Consider the following 19,091-nt stretch of genomic DNA (forward strand, 5'->3'; position numbering starts at 1 on the left):
GAGGGATGACATCATCATGTGAGTGCCCTGCCCTCCTGCACGTCCTCCCCTGGGGTGCTGTGACAACGTGACTGACATGCCAGCCGCCCTTGCGGTAAGGAGGGAGAAGATTGACCAATCACTGCCTATTCCTTGTCTGTCTCTCAATCTAACTTCCCCCCTCCTTTCCTTATTCGCCCATGCTATCCTCCACTGCTATAGGAAAAGCCCTCAGTCCCCCACCCTCACCCTCCCCTTAGTAGCTCCAGTCCTAGCCAATCAGAGCGGACAGTGGGGGCAGGGCATAACAAACCACCATTCCAGTGCAGCTCTGCTGCATCTCCTGAGAGCTAGCGGGGGCGAGTTGACAGTGCTGAAGAGACACAGGCAGGTCAGGCCTCTAAGTGTGTGTGTGCGTGCACAGACTTAGGCACAGCAACCACTGCTGCATTCTGGTTTTCTCCACTTTTATCTCATCTTCGAGCACTACTGGAGAGAGGCACAAGCAAGCTTCTGTGCCTGGTTTTTCTTTGTCATTAGGATAAAAAGGAGAAAATCGGAGGATTGAGAGCACTGTTGGACAGATAGCAGTTTTTCTTTACCTCCTTTTTTTCTGTCACCTCCCTGAGCGGCTGACAGCCTCTCACGTATGTGCAGGCAGGATGATAGCGGCACAGCTTTTGGCATATTACTTCACTGAGTTGAAAGATGACCAACTCAAAAAGGTAAGTACTGAGTAGCTTTAAACCTTTTGCTGTGGCTCCCCTTTACAATGGAACAGTTGTGTAATGTAACAGGCCCAATGACAGCAATGAATACTGCCTGCATATCAATATGTGCCTGTGGGGCACAACATGCAGGACCAAAGAGGATGGATCTTTTGGAAGACTACATTGAAGCCATGATGGATGTTAATTTGATTTAGCTTGCCATGGGCTTAGCATATCTTCATGAATGTTCAGCTTGATGACTGAATGTCCTTGAGAAAAGGAGATTGTAGTGGTGGTTGTGAGGCAAAGACCCTTGTTGAGGAGCGTTTCCGTGGCGTCAGTTGCTTGGGCATCTGAAGCAGGTGTCTGTGAATGGCTGCTGAGCCCTTTTCCTCTCCCTCTCTGCCATCCCCCACCGCCCCCATTATCTGTCCGAGTCTATTCTTTGGTCCTCTTACTCCCACTATTGATTTGAGGTCTTATCCTCCCTCTCTCCGTTAGGTTGCTTTAAGTTGCATCTCTCACTACTCTTAATCTCTTTAGTGCATTCAAATTTACAAATTGTTGTTTTGCTAACTCTCCCTCTCCCTGCCTTATTCTCCATCTTTAAAAAAATCAGTTTTACATGCTACCCCACATTGCTTACTGCAATCCTGTCCCACTTCGGCCAAGAAAAAACGATTCATTTGTTCGAGAGGAAGAATATACCATTATTTAACTAATTTAGATGCTATCACAGATCAGAGCCAACATTAGGTTGACAACAAACTGAAATAAAAATGAAATACGGCTTTCAGAAATTCCTCTGCAACAACACTGGTCTTCATCAGAGCTTTAGAATAAAACTGCTGATGCAGGATCAGTCCCTACATATTAATTATATTCATTGTGAAACGGTAAATCCATCATAGATCACCACTTCCTCTCCTCCAATGAATAGATTATGACTAATCTGTGAGCTCGTCTCAGTGACAGAAGAGCTGATGACTGATGAAGTGCAAGATCAAATTTGTGAGGTCAAATGTGATGTCACAGTGCAGCACACACATGTGGCGGTGGTCTGAGAGGCTGCTATAATATGTGATTGACCATATATGGCAGGGAGAAAAGGCTTACATTGATTCATAGGCTGATTCAGTTCACATATACGAATGTTCAATAATCACATCCTATATGTTAGGGTTATTCCATGAATCCACTATTCCATTTCTGCAACATGACTACAAATCTGGCTTTTGTTACGAACTATACATTTAAAGGGGAGGATACAGCTCAGTTGTAGAGAATTTGACTGAAGATCAACAGGTTGCAGGTTCAAATCTCCTCCGTACTGAACGTCACTTTGGATAACGGTGTCTGGTAAATGAATACAATATTGTTATTGTTATAAACACTAACATTTGATGTTTGACACACTAGCGCACCACAGCTAAAGCAAAATGGAAAACACTCAATGATGTCATAGAACAATCTGTTCTATGACATGTCTGTCTTTATTTAGGTAATTATGTATACCTACCTAATCTAGGCCTAATACTGTGGAAATGTATATGACATTGTATATGACAAACAATTGAGCAATTTTCCATTTTCTCTTGCGTTGGTCTTTAGATTGATAAGTACCTGTACTCCATGCGTTTCTCTGATGACACGCTGAAGGACATCATGGCACGCTTCCGGAGGGAGCTTGGAAATGGGCTGGGTCGTGATACCAATCCAACTGCCACAGTGAAGATGCTGCCTACCTTTGTCAGGTCCATACCTGATGGATCAGGTCAGTTCAAGTGTCATGTCGACAAACTGAGAAAATGATATAGAGTAGACGAGTGGTAAAATAAACGAATACAATTTATTCTGTGCTGCAACCCACATAATGTTGTTTCTCAAAATTATCTATAGAGATAATTGTTATATACTGTAGAGTGCTTTTTTTCCAATAACTAACTGGGAATTTAAGATTTCAGCAGACTTCTAGATCTTACTATGCTAATGTTTTAAACGGGTATAATGCAGCTGGTTTTATAATATAGTTAGTTTCCCAAATACATTTTGATTCAGCAAATGTGTTATGTATTTATGTATCATAAATGTTATATTTACTGCATGTTATATGTTTCTAGAGTTAGCACGTTCAAAGCACTCTCGCTTCACTCCTTTGCTAGCCCTATCCCGCAAAAATGTGCTGAGGTGTTTAAATAGGCCTTTCTGTGACATTAGGCTTTTGTGTGCAACCTCTGCATTTCAACTTGGCAGGGCATGCCATCTACTCAAATTGTTTTGGTCCAGGAGCAAAACAGATTTTTTTTTATTTTATTCTTTGTATATCTCTGTTATAAGTACTGTTGTATGTTATGCAACCATAATCTTTTTCATGTAATGGCTATCTGATCATTCACAGAGTCAATTTCTAATTATATATATGTGATGTGTGGGTAAGAGCAGATTACATTTACAGAAACAAATTCTGTAGAGTATAGTTTAAATTAAATACAGTACTCTATGTAAAACACATTTACAATGTACACCTGACATTTGCACCATCCAGCGTCGACATTCCATGTTGGTAAACAGTGCCTGTACCAAAATAGCACACTGATTGTCACAAAAAAAAGCCCACAGAGAGGTATCATATCATAGGGTCAAGCTGTTGTAAGATACTTTAGCCATCTCTCACTTTAAAAATAGCCCTTACTTTGCTGAACATGGTGGGGTGCTTAGCAGAGCCAAAGGACAAAGTTCAGGCCGTGCTGACATTAGCAACACACTTTTGCCATATAATAGTAATTTATCTGTAGGTCTATATTTCAAGATGCTGCTAAATTAAAGACACTAGGCACATATTCTAAGCCCCTCTGTGATGCCAGCACTAACTCCAATCACTTTCTTGAGAAGTCATGGCAATGAAGATAAAGATAATGTGTATATATATAATGTTGTCCTAGGCAAGAACCCAACAGACTCTGTGTAACTATGTTAATCTAATGTGTACAAACAGGAAACAATTTTGTTAATTGATCTATCTCCATTTTAACAAATTTTACCTTTTGTGCTATTATCCAACTGCATTCTCACTTTTAGGCCTGGAAACAAAGTTTGGAAATTACTTGCAAAAACACCAAAGTGCTTATGCTGTCAATCATTTACCTATTATTTTATCTACCATCTGACAGAAAAGGGAGATTTCATTGCTTTGGACCTGGGAGGTTCAAACTTCCGTATCTTGCGTGTGAAGGTGACACATGACAAGAAGCAACCTGTTCAGATGGAGAGCCAAGTTTATGAGACCCCAGATGACATTATCCATGGCAGTGGGACGCGGGTAAACAACCAAGCACCACCTAACACTCCTCTCTCCATCATTTACACTAAGAGTTCTACTGATATTTTTCACAGACGGTTGAAGTGGGTGTGACATGAGATACCACTGACATCTCTTGAACCTACAAAAAGCTACCTATTTGTCAATGAGGATATTATGATTGATTACACTATGTGATTGGAAGAGACAAATTATTAAAAAAAATAGTTTGACATCAATTGGGGATAAAACAATTAGAAATCCGTCAAGTAAGGACAACCACACTATTGTCAGTGAATGGATGACTAATTCTCTTTCCTGTGATTAGAACAAATGACTACCTGATTGGGTTGACTATGTACATACTGTGGTATAGGTTTGCAACTGATAATGTGAGAATCTGTCCTTCTGCTCGATGTAAGAATTCTGTTTATGTTTTGTAGCTCTTTGACCATGTAGCAGATTGTCTGGGGGACTTCATGGAGAAGCAAAACATCAAGGATAAGAAACTACCAGTGGGATTCACATTCTCCTTTCCCTGTGCTCAAAGCAAACTGGATGAGGTAAAAGTTTAGAGGACTAATTAACTGCCTTAACATTTTCCCCTCAGTGAAAAAACATTGTTGATTGATTGATGCCAAAGTGGACAAAATCTATAAGATATCCTGGATGACCCTTGGCTGTTTTAAAGGCTGTCTTGGTAACTTGGACCAAAAAGTTCAAAGTCAGTGGCGTGGAAGGAATGGATGTGGTTAAGCTTTTGAACAAAGCAATCAAAAAGCGAGGGGTGAGTGTGTCCTTTACAACCATATGAAGACCTGTACCCTGGGCTTGCCTAATTTTGTTTAGCTCAAAACAAAACAATGTCGTGATTTTAAGGACTATGAGGCAGACATCATGGCAGTGGTCAATGACACAGTGGGAACAATGATGACTTGTGGATTTGATGACCAGCGCTGTGAAGTAGGCATCATCATAGGTAAGGATGCACAGTTCCATAATCACAATTTCAAAAATCTATTATTCCTTCAGGCTGCCTGAGGGAATAAATTGTGATGAAACAGAACTTAACCGTACAAACTTTCTTAACAACCTTTGAAATTATTTTTGAAAACTTCTGCAGGTCTTCGAAGAAGGCAGGTAGGTAATGGAAGGGGATGCTCCTAATATGTGGAAGCTAATGCAGTGCTATTGGTATGGTTTCTTACAGGTACAGGTACCAATGCCTGCTACATGGAGGAGTTGCGCCACATTGACCTGGTGGAGGGGGATGAGGGCCGCATGTGCATCAACACAGAGTGGGGTGCCTTTGGGGATGACGGGTCCCTTGAAGACCTGCGCACAGAGTTTGACCGTGAGATAGACCGGGGCTCTGTCAACCCTGGGAAACAGCTGTAAGTTTCAAAGACTCGCAGCTCTTGCTAAGGGAGCTATAGTATGTGTTCATGGTATTTACTATTTCAATGCCCCCTATGTTCGATACCCCTTAAAAATAACTAAACTTAATGTAATGTTAAAAAGAAAGAAGTACAAATTTGGCAGGGGGGATATCTGTCAGGTGTAACAAGTGCCAATCCATGAGAAAAAAGCTTATTGTTCATGGTCAAGTTAACATCAACCCTTACTCTAACACAATGTTAACACTAACCTGAAGTTATGTAGCCTGACGTTGTCATACTCATAATTCTGGTCAGAATATTAGTCTGAAAACTCTCCGTTGGGCTGTGACTACGGGGCGTGTTTCAACCGAACTCGTAAAACAAATGCCTCTTCGCTCAATTGGATAGACCTACAACCAATCAGAGCAACGTAATATGTTGTTTGTTGAAAACGAATTCAACCCAAGCGCTCTTTCGTTACATTGTTGATTACGTTACTGTTGATCATCTGTCCATCATCGTATAAAGCCCACCCTGGCAATTTCGTTGGTATGTCCCGATTCTGGTTTTCTGTAGTTGTCCCCTATGCGAGACCCGCCAGACACAACTTCCCGAACACATTTTTTTGTGGGCGGGGAGAAGTTCTGTACTGTACTGTACTGTACTGTAAATGCTACATTGTGCTGAATTGTGTCATTTCTCAGCTAGGTTATGATAGAGTTTGGCATTAGCATGAGTAAACATGAGTTAAGAGGACATGTGTCCTTCGGTTTACTTACAAGTGATAAACTTCATTGTCTGGTCAGGTTTGAAAAAATGGCCAGTGGGATGTACATGGGAGAACTGGTGCGGCTCATCCTGGTCAAGATGGCCAAGGAGGGGTTGCTGTTTGAGGGACGGATAACCCCTGAGCTTTTGACAAAGGGGAAAATTGAAACAAAGCACGTTTCCGCCATTGAGAAGTAAGTACAGTGTGCACCGAGGGTCCACACTGTCATTGTGTCAAACATCAGCTATGATTTGAATAGTCAACCGTCAACCTGCCAACAAACGCTTTGGAGTGACATCTTTTACGTCCTTTATCCATCTCGCTATTCCAGGAGCAAAGAGGGTTTGAGAAAGTGCATGGAGATCTTGACAAGACTGGGGGTAGAGCCTTCTCAGGAAGACAGCGTTGCCGTGCAGCACGTCTGCACCATTGTGTCGTTCCGCTCAGCTAATCTCATTGCAGCAACCCTGGGTGGCATCCTTTACCGTCTGAAGGAAAATAAGGGCGTCCCTCGTCTGCGCACCACTGTGGGCATTGATGGCTCACTCTATAAGATGCACCCACAGTGAGTAAACAAGTAATCAAGTCACAAGTTGGTACACTGAAAAACCTCTATGACTGAACGCTCCAAAAGAAACATTATAATGCCATGCAACACAGGTGTTTACAATAATGATGGTACAACAGCTCTTAAAACGTGGAACATCTTCTTTGCCAAAAAAACTTTTATAAAACCATTTACCAATCCCCACCCACATTCCTGTCTCCCTACAGATATTCCCGACGACTCCACAAGACAGTGCGGCGTTTGGTGCCTGACTCTGATGTGCGATTCCTCTTGTCTGAGAGCGGTAGCGCCAAGGGTGCCGCCATGGTGACAGCAGTGGCATATCGTTTGGCTGACCAGACACGGCAGATCGCACAGACTTTGGCAGAGTTCCGTTTGAGTAAGGCCCAGCTACTGGAGGTAAAGAAGAGGATGAGGACGGAAATTGAGAATGGCCTTGGGAAGAATACCCACAAGGATGCAACCGTTAAGATGCTGCCCACTTTCGTCCGCAGTACACCTGATGGAACAGGTGACTAAGTTAACATATTGAGGGAAATGAAAAATTAATGGAATTATTAAGCTATTTTGAAGCAATTTCTGTTGAGTTGAGATCAGTTGAGGGAAAAGTTGGGTACATTGTATAAAATATTGTATGTTTTTTGTTTTTAAGCATTTTTTTACACTTTTACTCTTTTTCATCCAACTGTGATCCTTCTGTTTAAAGAACTGTTGCCCAATGGCCTTCCATAAAATAGAAACAGGCCAATTAGGTCACAGACCTCATGCAATTCCATCCCATTTCAAAACAGAAACAAAATGCCCTAAATTGTCATGCAGTATTTGTTGGCTCTTGTTCGCTTATTCTTGCTTGCTTGTTCCTTTCTTGCAGAAAATGGAGATTTCTTGGCTCTGGATCTTGGAGGGACAAACTTCCGTGTTCTGCTGGTCAAGATCCGCAGTGGAAAGAGGCGTACAGTAGAGATGCATAACAAAATATATGCAATTCCCATTGAGGTCATGCAGGGCACAGGAGAGGAGGTAATTAGTTACTAAGTAGTCATACCCTTCCATTTAGCAACAATCCTGTTGCAGTCTAACAAACTGTATGTAAATTTAAAAAAGGCCTTTGCTCAGTGGCACATACATAGCCTTAGTTAGTCTCAAAACCAGATTCCAACATAATAAATAAGACAACTTTTATATTTCCCCCTCAGCTCTTTGACCACATTGTGTACTGCATCTCTGATTTCCTGGACTACATGGGTATGAAGAGTGCCCGTCTACCTCTTGGATTCACCTTCTCCTTTCCCTGCCATCAGAAAAGCCTGGATGCAGTAAGAGCAAACTAATAACTAACTACATTTTGATTTACTATAAGCCAAATATTTGTAATGGAAGCCCCTATCCCACACAGGTTAAGGCTATGAGCAACTATATTTGTTAGTCTGCATTATTGACATGGTACTGGTACTACATGATAACACAATACTACTTCTATTGTTATGATTTAATAATAATGTTTCTTAGGGTATCCTCGTGAACTGGACCAAAGGCTTCAAAGCCACTGACTGTGAGGGTGAAGATGTAGTGGAGCTTCTGAGGGAGGGAATAAAAAGAAAAGAGGTAAGAGAAGAAAAAACCCTATAAATGCAAAAAAAATATACTACAAAAAAAATTGTAGTATTTGTGTAAGAGGACTTATTATGGGTTGTAAAGGGATGTGAAATTCCGGACATTATGAACATTTTCTGGAAAATTTTCATGGGAATTTGTTGTTTTTTTCTAAGCAAAGTAAACATGGTATTCAATATAGGTGTAACCCTAACCATAAGCCAGTTTTTTAAAATATTGTTGCAAAAAAAGAAAACAAAAAAGACTAGCAGCACTGTAAAAACATCCCTATAGTGTTTAATGGGAATTCAGTCAAATGCATCCTTTCATCACATTAACTGTTATTTCCTTCACCACAGTACAGACATATCTTAGCATCTCTCACCCTACTGAAGGCAATGAAACCCAAACTAGGTTCTGTAAAGTTGATCTGTTAAAATGTCCCTTCATTTGTGCTTTTTACAAGGCAAATAAACTTATAACTTGAAGTTTAAATGCTATCTTCTTCAGATGAATGTATCTGTCGATGTTAATTTTAACTGGCAAATATTGAAACAATACATAGACAATCTTGTTTCAAAATTGCTAGCTTTCAAATGCCGTCTTCATCACACTTGTCACTGTCTTGCAAGACAACAGCATGCTAAATCAAACTAAGATCAGATCTTGATTTAGTATGCTATTTATCATAATGCAGAAACAATTATATATGTAACAAAGCTTGTTTTATCAAACCATTACTTGTATGTCTGCATGAGATGCAGTACATCCAAAATTAACCAATAAATCCTATTAAATCCTATTAAATTTAAGAAACTTTCTGTTAATTCCTAAATATTCACTGAAATTCCCATGGAAAGTTTCCATCTTATTCCTGTGGTAATCCAACACCAGCATTACTTTATAGACAAGACATTTCATACTTCTAGTTTCAACAGTAACACAGTTTTTCAGTTTATTCTATTGATTGTATCTCTTTAGATGGACCCAGTAGGTATTAATTGAGTAGAAAATATCTAAAATTGCAGGTAAAGCAGAGCTTTTGTGCTGAGATGTGAATAAAATAGCATGTATTTCTAATGAGAAGACACACAATAATAAAGGGAACCTTTCTTGACATGCTTTAAAACTTTTTTAGTAAGATTGTGAAATCGTAGGGACTACTTTCGGAACTTTCATATATCAGAAATATCTACAATTTGGTGGCAAAATCGGTAACCCTGGAAACAAATAGTATCTACCTGTTTGTGTGATTTGTGTTTATAGGCAAGTATAGACTACAGCGGGTCTGTGTGTGGGTCAGTGGGTTGCATTGCACTTTTGGCAAACCAAACATTTGCCATTCAATTGCATTCACAACTGAAGTCTTTTTGACAACTGGGGGCAGGTTTGGATGTAGAAATTTGAGAATTTGTACCAAAAAAATAAATGATAAAAAAACACAAATTCCATGAGTGTAGCTTTTAGTGGTAGGAAGCACTTCCATTGTGAATGGCTTGAAATGCTGCATTTTGCCGAATCCTTCATTTTTGTTAATGCTAATGTCAATTGTGCTGTGGGTTTTTATTATGTTTGATTAATGCTGTAGTGTTCATGCAATATTTGTTTTTGCAATGCCACATCATGTTTCTTTTTTGGTTAATGCTGCTGTGTTAATGTAGTTCTGTTAGCCTTTGCTTCGCTAATGTTTTGTGTTTAAATATAAAAATTCTTATTTACACAGGTTTGCTTCAGAAAATAAATGCTCATATTGTATCCTTACAGTTGTACTTATGTACATATTGCCTATAGGAATTTGACCTAGATGTTGTAGCAGTTGTGAACGACACAGTGGGGACAATGATGACCTGTGCATACGAGGAGCCCACTTGTGAAGTTGGACTTATTGCAGGTACAATGTTTTTCTACTTACTCATAGTCATGTAGCCATGCAGTACAACACAATAGAAAACATATTTAAACCCTAAATTAGCCATTTCCTCAAAATCTTTATGTACTGTAGGTATACTCACCTGGAAGCATCAGAAACACAACAACTTAGATTTTAATATGGCTGCCTTGTCTGTGACATTGTGTGATTCCAATTAGGGACTGGCAGTAACGCATGTTACATGGAGGAGATGAAGAATATTGAAACGGTGGAAGGAGATGTGGGCCGAATGTGTGTTAACATGGAGTGGGGAGCCTTTGGAGACAATGGTTGCCTTGACGATATCAGAACACAGTACGACCGTGCTGTGGACGAGAACTCACTGAATGAAGGCAAACAGAGGTAAACTTCCAATCTCAGTGGCGGCTGGTGAAAATTGTTCTAGGTGGGGCTGTGAAATATTCAGTCAATTCGGTAACCATCCTAATACAATTGAACACAAACTGCATGATACGGGTTCTCTGTGAAATTGTAATTTTGTAATTAATGCACACATATAGGCAAATGGCCACATTTGTGGACTATAAATATCATTTCACTCAGTTCAGAAATATTGAAAACCACAGACATCTGGGCACTTGAGCCACTCTCCCTGGTATTATTAGGAAACACAACACAACTATTACTGTCAAACTAAATATTAAGGATTTATAAATGAATTTAACACAATCAATTATTTTAGATCGAACGTGCCTGTTCTTATCCACTTCTTCGTTGTTTCTCCTCACCTCAATCCGATGACCTTCGTCCAGTTGCATAGCAATTGTCTCTGCCTAGCATGGCTAGCTTGATTGTATTCTCCATGTGTGCCTTTGTTTTGTTTTCTCAGATAAATGTTTAATGTCCTTAACTCCTGTAACAGTGGGAGAAACCCCTGTGTATGATTTACCTCTACCCTTTTCGCTCACCACCAAACTCTTTTATTTTTATTTTGCTCCACTTAAGTTCTCTGACAGAATTTGAGAAATGAGAACGTCTGAAGTCCAGTCCGGAGTCATTCATTTTCAATAACGTTAAGTAGGCCCTACAGTCGCAAAATCATTTATATACTCTAACTCTGCTTGGGGCGCTAATTCCAGCGCCCTTCAGGCATCATTTTTGAGGACGATGATTGACTTAATATGTGTTTCTTGTTAGCAACAGAGCAATTCACCTATCGCCTGCAGGTTGGTAGGGGTCCGATGGGTGCTTTTTCTAGCGCCCCAGATGTTGAGCATGAAGTAAATTGATCCCAAAACAGAATTTTTGTATATATATACACAACACTTTATTGTGTATTTTGAACACAGTCATGATTAAAATGAGTAGTTATTTTTTAGAAAATATATTACATGAAAAACAAAAATCTAAAACACTTTTCACCAGGGAGGGCGGCGCCCTAGCGCCCTCTATTGACCAGCCACCACTGTCCAATCTTTTACTGTTAACTAAGTAACCGCGTTGGTTATATTCTTACTTTAGGCAAGTGTTTCTTAAACTTTTTCAGACCAAGGACCATTTGGCCAATAAATAAAAACTTGCGGACCATCTAGCTAAATGGTAGGCTATATCTCCGGAACAACAGGCCTCCAGACCTGGCGCCATACAATTGTTAGCGGCACATGATTTTCTAACGGATAATGTAGGCTATTCCACTAATTATAATTTCCACTAAGAAAAAAATACAGGTTTTGAAACTGCTTGACGATCCGAGTGTTAATCAAGCACGGAGCCAGACGTTGTAAATATTCTAGCCCAAACCTAGGATCTATGGGTTTGATGTGATGCAGATAGGGATTTCCACACAAAATGTTTGGCCATTATTTGAGCGCAAAATAGTTTTTGGAGATTTATGTAAAATAAACAGCAGTTTTTCAATTGGTAAAACCTTGTCTAGTGATGCCATGACTCCGGCCCTGCTCACATACATCCTCCCTGACGCGTATCGTTATGGTTGGGCCGCCCGGCCCAGCAATCGGTAGCCTATCTGAGAAAACCTTTTAGAAAAGACGGGCTATGGACCTAACCAACTCTATTTGGGAGGGGAGAACTCCCTCACATGGTACAACCAGAGAGGCTCTGGTACAACCCATGCAGAGGCTGCGATGTCAGAATGCGGAACGTGTGTAGCCCATTTTAATAGGCTACTACTGACTGTGTTTTCTTTGTTCTGAGATGTATGTTAGAAATATCGCAATAATTTACCTGTGACCGTCGCGGACCACTACAGGGGCAGTGGCGGACCACCAGTGGTCCGCGGACCACACTTTGAGAACGACTGCTCTAGGCTGTTACTTAGGACCTTAATGATATGGATTAATAGAGCATGTTTTTTGTTGGAGTTAAAATGTATAACTTTATTTCCCACGGTTTTGTCATAGGTATGAGAAGATGTGCAGTGGCATGTACCTAGGTGAGATTGTGAGGAATATCCTGATTGACTTGACCAAGCGTGGGTTTCTTTTCCGGGGACAAATCTCTGAGACTTTAAAGACCAGGGGAATCTTTGAGACCAAGTTTCTGTCCCAGATAGAGAGGTAGGTACACATTAGTGTGTGCTTTTTATTTTGCACTAAACTGTTTTGTGAAAAATAATTCCTCTTTACATTGCAAGTAAAGATGCACAGAAATGGCCCATTTAGCAAAATGCACACAATGAAAATGGACTAAATTAACATTGACTTCATCAACCAACTTGACAGACCAGTCTCTCATACATCGTACTCAACATCTCTTTCTCTTCATCACAGCGATCGTCTGGCCTTGCTGCAGGTCAGGGCGATTCTGCAGCAGCTGGGGCTGGACAGCACTTGTGATGACAGTATTATTGTCAAGGAAGTGTGTGGCACAGTGTCCCGCCGTGCAGCTCAGATCTGCGGAGCTGGAATGGCCGCCGTGGTGGATAAAATTCGTGAGAACAGAGGCCTGGACCACTTGGACATAACCGTGGGGGTGGACGGTACCCTCTACAAACTGCATCCCCAGTGAGTAATAAGAGGCAGCAGAAAGGGTCAACAAAGTGTTTTTTTATAGTAGGGCTGTAATGGTAAAGTATTTGTACTGACCACATTCAGTATGTCTCTCATACCCCCTTTCCACCAAAGTGAACCGGGAGCTAGTTCGGAGCTGGTGCTAGAGCCAGTTCGGAGCTGGTTTAAGAACGGAGCTTACTAAGAACCGGTTTGCTTTTCCACGGGCGAGAGCCACCACAGAGCCACGTTATTACGTCACTGTACACGTCTCATATTTCCCAGCAACGCTAGCGCCAAACACAAACACAACATCAACAATGGCGGACGTTTCGTTGGAGTCGTAGTAAGTCGGAGCAAATTTACCAATTTGCAGTTTCATCAATAAAATAAGCACATTTTCAGCAACTACACTGCCCACTTCTCGATACATTTTCATTCAGATTCTGATTTACAAGTACCGTTTAGCTGAAATATGAATTGTAAAAACTTAGAGCAATGGCGGCCAAAGCATTTTGTTGGTCACGGTAACCTCGCCCCAAGCGGTTCTTAAATTAGATCAGCTCCGAAGTGGTGCTCGTTGCGAACCACCTACGAACCACTTTTCCGGTTCCCAGTCTGTCGAAAGAGGAAGAACTGGTTCGCGTTTATGCACCAGCTCCAAACCGGCACCCAAAATCCTTGGTGGAAAAGGGGTATCAGTTACAAACGTATGCTTTTCTGTCAGAACAGAGGCGACATATTAAAATAAATACTAGCACAGCCTCCAAATGGTAATTCTTTTTAAACTAATTATTCAGTGATCCAGTACAGAAGCTGTGCTTACATGGCACATACCACTGAAACCAGTAAGTTTATAATGAGCCATGTTTGAGATAAACTGCTTTACTCATATCATTAGGGTTCCTCCGGTAGGAGGGAACCTATTGTTTTTGTTAGTATTCTTTAGGGTTCTTCCGGTAGGAAGGAACCTATTGTTTTTGTTAGTATTCTTCTGATTATTATTATTATTAGGGTCCCTCCCGTAGGAGGGAACCGATTGTTTTGGTTAGTATTCTTCTTCTTATTTTTCTTCTCCTTGCGCCCCAATATCTCAAAAGGTCCCTGGTCATAAATTTTCACATTTGGCACATTGATACTACATCCAAGTGGGTACCCCCACACCAAATATGGGCCACCACGAACCATAGGGGGCTCCACAGGCCACACCCAAAAGTCACATTTTCAAAGTGATGGCATTTCCACCCCATTTCTCTAATTTTTCTGAAACTTGGTGTGCACACCTCATTTTTCATGAGGAACAAAAAATCCTCAAGGACCCATAAGGTCCGCCATGATGGATTTTCCTGTACAGTGATCAAAAAAAAAAACCTTAAAAATTCCTCTTCTCTTGAACCAAAGGTCTAATTGATTTGAAATTTTGTACAGATATGTATATCATTGACGTATTTATTTAATACAATTGAATCAAATACAAAATGGCTGAAAGGGGTGTATTTATGTAAACGTCCACATTGCCTCAAAATGTTTGTGTCACCAAATCAAATGTATTTTTGAAGGATGGTTCATACCTAATATCCTTCAGGGTGACACGCCCCCTGAAGTACCATGCAAAGTTTCACATTGATATGTCAAAATATGATTGAATTACAGCTGTTTGAACTTGGACCAAATCTGACAATGCTCGCCATTGGATAAACTGCTTTTTTTATTATCCAGTTACTGAACTTTCTGTACTCCATGTCTGGGAATGGATCAATTGGCTGAGATTTTGTGCTGGTTAGCAAAGGGTTGTAGGTTCAAAACCAGTCACAGGCATAGTTTTTAATTTTTTATTCTGACAAACGGTTTCTAATCTTCCGATCAATCCTCCGGTTGTAAAACATAGCAATGCGTGTTTATTTAAGCCCATCACAACACAACACTCAGCCAGGTTCACCACAGTAGCTAGCTACTAGTAGTCTACGAATGGTAGAGATAACGGTTATCTCTAAGAAAGTAAATTGATTGTTCAGGTGGATTCCTTGCCTGTTGCACAAATTCATTTCAGTAACCTACGCCAGGACACATCCCCACTGATGCTAGGCATGATTTGAAATTCCCTTCCATGACCAGTTATGGCACTCCAAACAACCTTTTTTTTACTATGAGTAAGTTATTCTTTCCAGCAGCAACCCAGTCATCCCGTTGTCCCGTTTTTAGAGGAAATGTACAAGTAGTTTCAACTTTGGTGAATGCTGAATCTAACAACGCTTACCACAGGAGAAACGGCTTACTTTTTTATACAGTAACTGAACATGACAATATTCAACACTGAGAATAGCTCAATGGGCTGGGATGGTGACCTGTATAGTATAAGGTAGTACGTTAGAATCCAGCCATTATCTTTTGGCCTGTCCTAATTTTGATTATCTGTTTAGTTAAACAGGATGACATCATTCTGAAATACCATGCACAATTTCAAGCAATTTCACCTTGAAATGTCACCGTTTCTTAACCTTTGTCCCAAAGCTGACCAAAGCTAATACTCTGCGCTTTCTATTCATACAATCTCAACAGTTGGTGTGTAGCAGAGAGGATAGAGAGACCCATTCAGCCTGTTGTTGACCAAACATGAAGTAGCTTTGCTCTCGTTGTCCAACTCTTGACCTTCTACAATGTATATTTTGCCAATTTGTGGAGGAACCCGCACCGCTGCTTGCAGCTATATTTTTTTTGTTAGAACTGGAACACATTGGTCTGCCGCTGTCTCTGTAGTTGATACCTTTTGTACCAAAAAGCATGCCAACTTGCATACTGTGAAATGTTACTGTATGTACAGCATCATCATAAACCTAAAAATTTTATAGCTGTGAGCCACTCAAGCTAATACATTGTTTGCCACCGGTGGAAAGAGACACAAATTTAGCAAGTGAAGAGGTGGTATATTGATGAGGAGCTATATAAGATCACTACCCTCCATATGATGTAAAAAAATAAATAATACCAGATTCCCCAAAAATGACTCAAATGATCAACTAAATTGAACTCTTAGAGGTGTCCATGGAAAAGTTCTCTATGAGTTCTATTCTGACCCTGTGACTCTTTACATTTCTATCCTCCCATCCCCTTCAGCTTCTCACGGATTTTCCATCAGACAGTCAAGGAGCTTGCACCCAAATGTGATGTCAACTTCCTGTTGTCAGAGGATGGGAGTGGCAAGGGGGCAGCCCTGATCACTGCAGTGGGCTGTCGCCAGAGAGAAGAGGAAAAGCAGCAGCTCTAAGCTGACCTGACCGTGTCACCCCTGGAAACAATCTGCTGCTTCAACTTTTCCTAACCTGCTACATGGCCCTTTCCTCCATCTCCCTATAGCCCTGCCACTGGCAGCCGTGACTCCACCTCTGCCCAACCTGTCTCATGCCCCAGCCAGAGACACAGTCCACTCTGGGATTCAATTTACAGAATTAACTTTTATTTATTTACCAGTGGGTTTTTATTTCAATATTTGTTAATTTTCCTCAATAGATTGTTGTCAAGTTTCCGATAAATCCTAACTCTCTAAGTGCAATATTTGTGTATTAATTTTGTATAGAGGGAAATACAGTATTGTATTTATTTAGGAGGCTACATTAGATCTCTGAATTTTGTTTTAAGTGTGGACCACACACTTTAAAATATCTGTACTTTTCAAATGCAAGTGAATAAAATATATATTTGAGGGGAGATGCCCTTATTGAACTAGTTGCTAAAGCCAGAAGAACCTTCTCCTAAAGGGCTTGATGCTGAGGGGGCTGAATACAGGAGTCACGGCTGTAAAATCATCCTCACTTTACACGTCACAAACTCACGTTATGTACTAATAATCCTTATTTTGTGTACATGTCAATGCAACGTAATTGAAGTAATTCACCTTTCACAAAACCACCCTCCATAAGACCTGGGAGAATCAAGCCTCTCGGTTAAAGTATAAGCCTATCTTGTTGCTCTATGTGAACTACTATACTTAAGATGTTGTGTCTAATCCTACCACTATTTGTGTGCACAAAGAATAAATGTTTATTGGGCCCTAAGAAAAGAGTTGATACTCAGCGCTTTTGTGTGTATTTGTTGCAGTGTCTGTGAGTCCTACTGTAAGATGAACTGTAGTTATGTCCAAAGCCGTATGAAGAATGCATGCCACATCATAGGTGTGTTCAAAACAGTGACCTGGGTTCATTAAATTATATTTTGTTGTGCAAAAAACCCTGGTGAGAAGAAGTCTCTTTTCTGAATGTAAGAACTGAGCAGGATGGGCTGATATAAGTGCAAAAATGATGGCATGCTATTAGGGCCAAAAGTGTAAGTTAACATTTGTGTACAGACGTTAAATTTAAACGTGTTTTTAACGTCTGTACACGTCTGAACCATCTATGTTCCATAATATTGGTTGGCGTCAACATACCCACCCCTTTTAGACTTTGGGACCAACATAGCCACCCCCTTTTTGACGTAGTGTCTGTGCTAGGCTGTACATAGTCAATCCGTGTACCTTTCGTTCTTTCATTTTACAGTTTCAAAACCAAATAGGAAAAACCGAAAAACAAACTTGTTTTTTGGTTTTTCTGTTTTAAAAACCAGAACGGAAAAACGGGGAAAAAACAACAGAAATCACTAGTTCTGTAGCGGTTTTTCTGTTTCAAAACCAAAAGGGGAAAGGGAAAACAGAAAATCAAGGCATATAAATTCACTTCAAGTTTGGTTTTCCTCATAAATGCCATGCGTGGAACTTTTTCCACCAAAATTACCAAAGTCCTATCCTATTCACGACTACATGCTGCTGAAAACTACATGTAAGCAGCCTGATTTTGCAAGCACTGAAGGACCGACGAATCAGCGTTAAGCATATTCCTCTTCTAAAAAGGCTGTCCTAATCTAAATCCCATACCCTACCATGCCGAATACATGGGCCATATGAAACACATGGACCAAATGAAAAAATGTGCATGTTTGTGGCCACCCACGTGGCCAGAATTGTGGCAAATGCAACCATGCCTATTAAAAATAATTTGATTATTCTTTTATCTACAGGGGGTGTCTGCGGACATCCCTTACACACCGTACCCCTCTCCGCAATTAGGCACCCCTTTAGGCATTGGCCAGCTACCAAGCCAGACATGCTTAGTATCAACGCTCCATTTAAAACATGCTTTTTAGCGCTCCCTATCAAGCACTGAATTAGTGAATTTGAAATTGTGTTTTGCTTATTAAATGCATCTTCAGTATGTCTGGTCTATGCATTGTATATCATTGAGTCTAATGCATTTAATGGATTTGTGTATGACTGTTGCACCAACTGGACATGTTATATTAACATATACATTAGTTCCAGATGTGCAGTAGTCAACAATGGGATGTGCGACCAGGTGAGGGTCGACCTTGGAAAGGAGTTTTACCAAAAAACTAGTTTGTTTTCCAGTTTTTCTGATTTGGTTTTGAAACGGAAAAATGAAAGAACGAAGGGTACACGGATTATAGTCCTACTGTGATCATGTGGGCTCTTAGGTAGCTATCTTTTAGCATTTGGGACTGTTCATTTGTGTATGGGAGACAAACTTGTGCAGTTTAGCCTGTGTCACACTCCAGTCCAGTAGGTGGCGGAAATGCACCTATTTATAGATGCCACCTACGACACTTCCAAATATAACGCCGCCATATTCACGACCGATCTCGCCCAGTATGGCTTCCCACACTGCCAATTTGAATGAGAGAGAGGCAGAGATTACTTGAGAACATTTCTATTTTAGGCTCCGATCCTTATTTGTTACCCCAAGTTTTCTTTTGTCCCTTATTTTCTGCCCCAGGCTTGCCCCAATTGGCTTTCCATGACAGAGCTATAAACAATTATCTTGTGCATAACCCCTCCCCATACAGTGGGGATATATTGAAGGTTTTCAAG

General features: G+C 40.5%; 1 protein-coding gene across 1 annotated transcript; it reads left to right on the forward strand.

Annotated features, from left to right (window-relative positions):
- The first annotated feature begins 305 nt into the window (after nucleotides 1-305).
- Nucleotides 306-17,398, forward strand: LOC124483177 (hexokinase-1). The gene is made up of 18 exons (XM_047043478.1): nucleotides 306-704; nucleotides 2,301-2,463; nucleotides 3,860-4,008; nucleotides 4,431-4,550; nucleotides 4,679-4,774; nucleotides 4,867-4,966; nucleotides 5,198-5,381; nucleotides 6,173-6,328; nucleotides 6,467-6,700; nucleotides 6,910-7,214; nucleotides 7,575-7,723; nucleotides 7,900-8,019; nucleotides 8,213-8,308; nucleotides 10,088-10,187; nucleotides 10,385-10,568; nucleotides 12,587-12,742; nucleotides 12,956-13,189; nucleotides 16,289-17,398. Exons 1-18 carry the CDS (start codon nucleotides 642-644, stop codon nucleotides 16,437-16,439), a joined length of 2,760 nt encoding a protein of 919 aa, XP_046899434.1. The 5' UTR covers nucleotides 306-641; the 3' UTR covers nucleotides 16,440-17,398.
- Nucleotides 17,399-19,091: the final 1,693 nt, after the last annotated feature.

The sequence above is a fragment of the Hypomesus transpacificus genome, chromosome 21 (genome assembly GCF_021917145.1).
Source record: "Hypomesus transpacificus isolate Combined female chromosome 21, fHypTra1, whole genome shotgun sequence".
Taxonomy (NCBI): Eukaryota; Metazoa; Chordata; class Actinopteri; order Osmeriformes; family Osmeridae; genus Hypomesus; species Hypomesus transpacificus.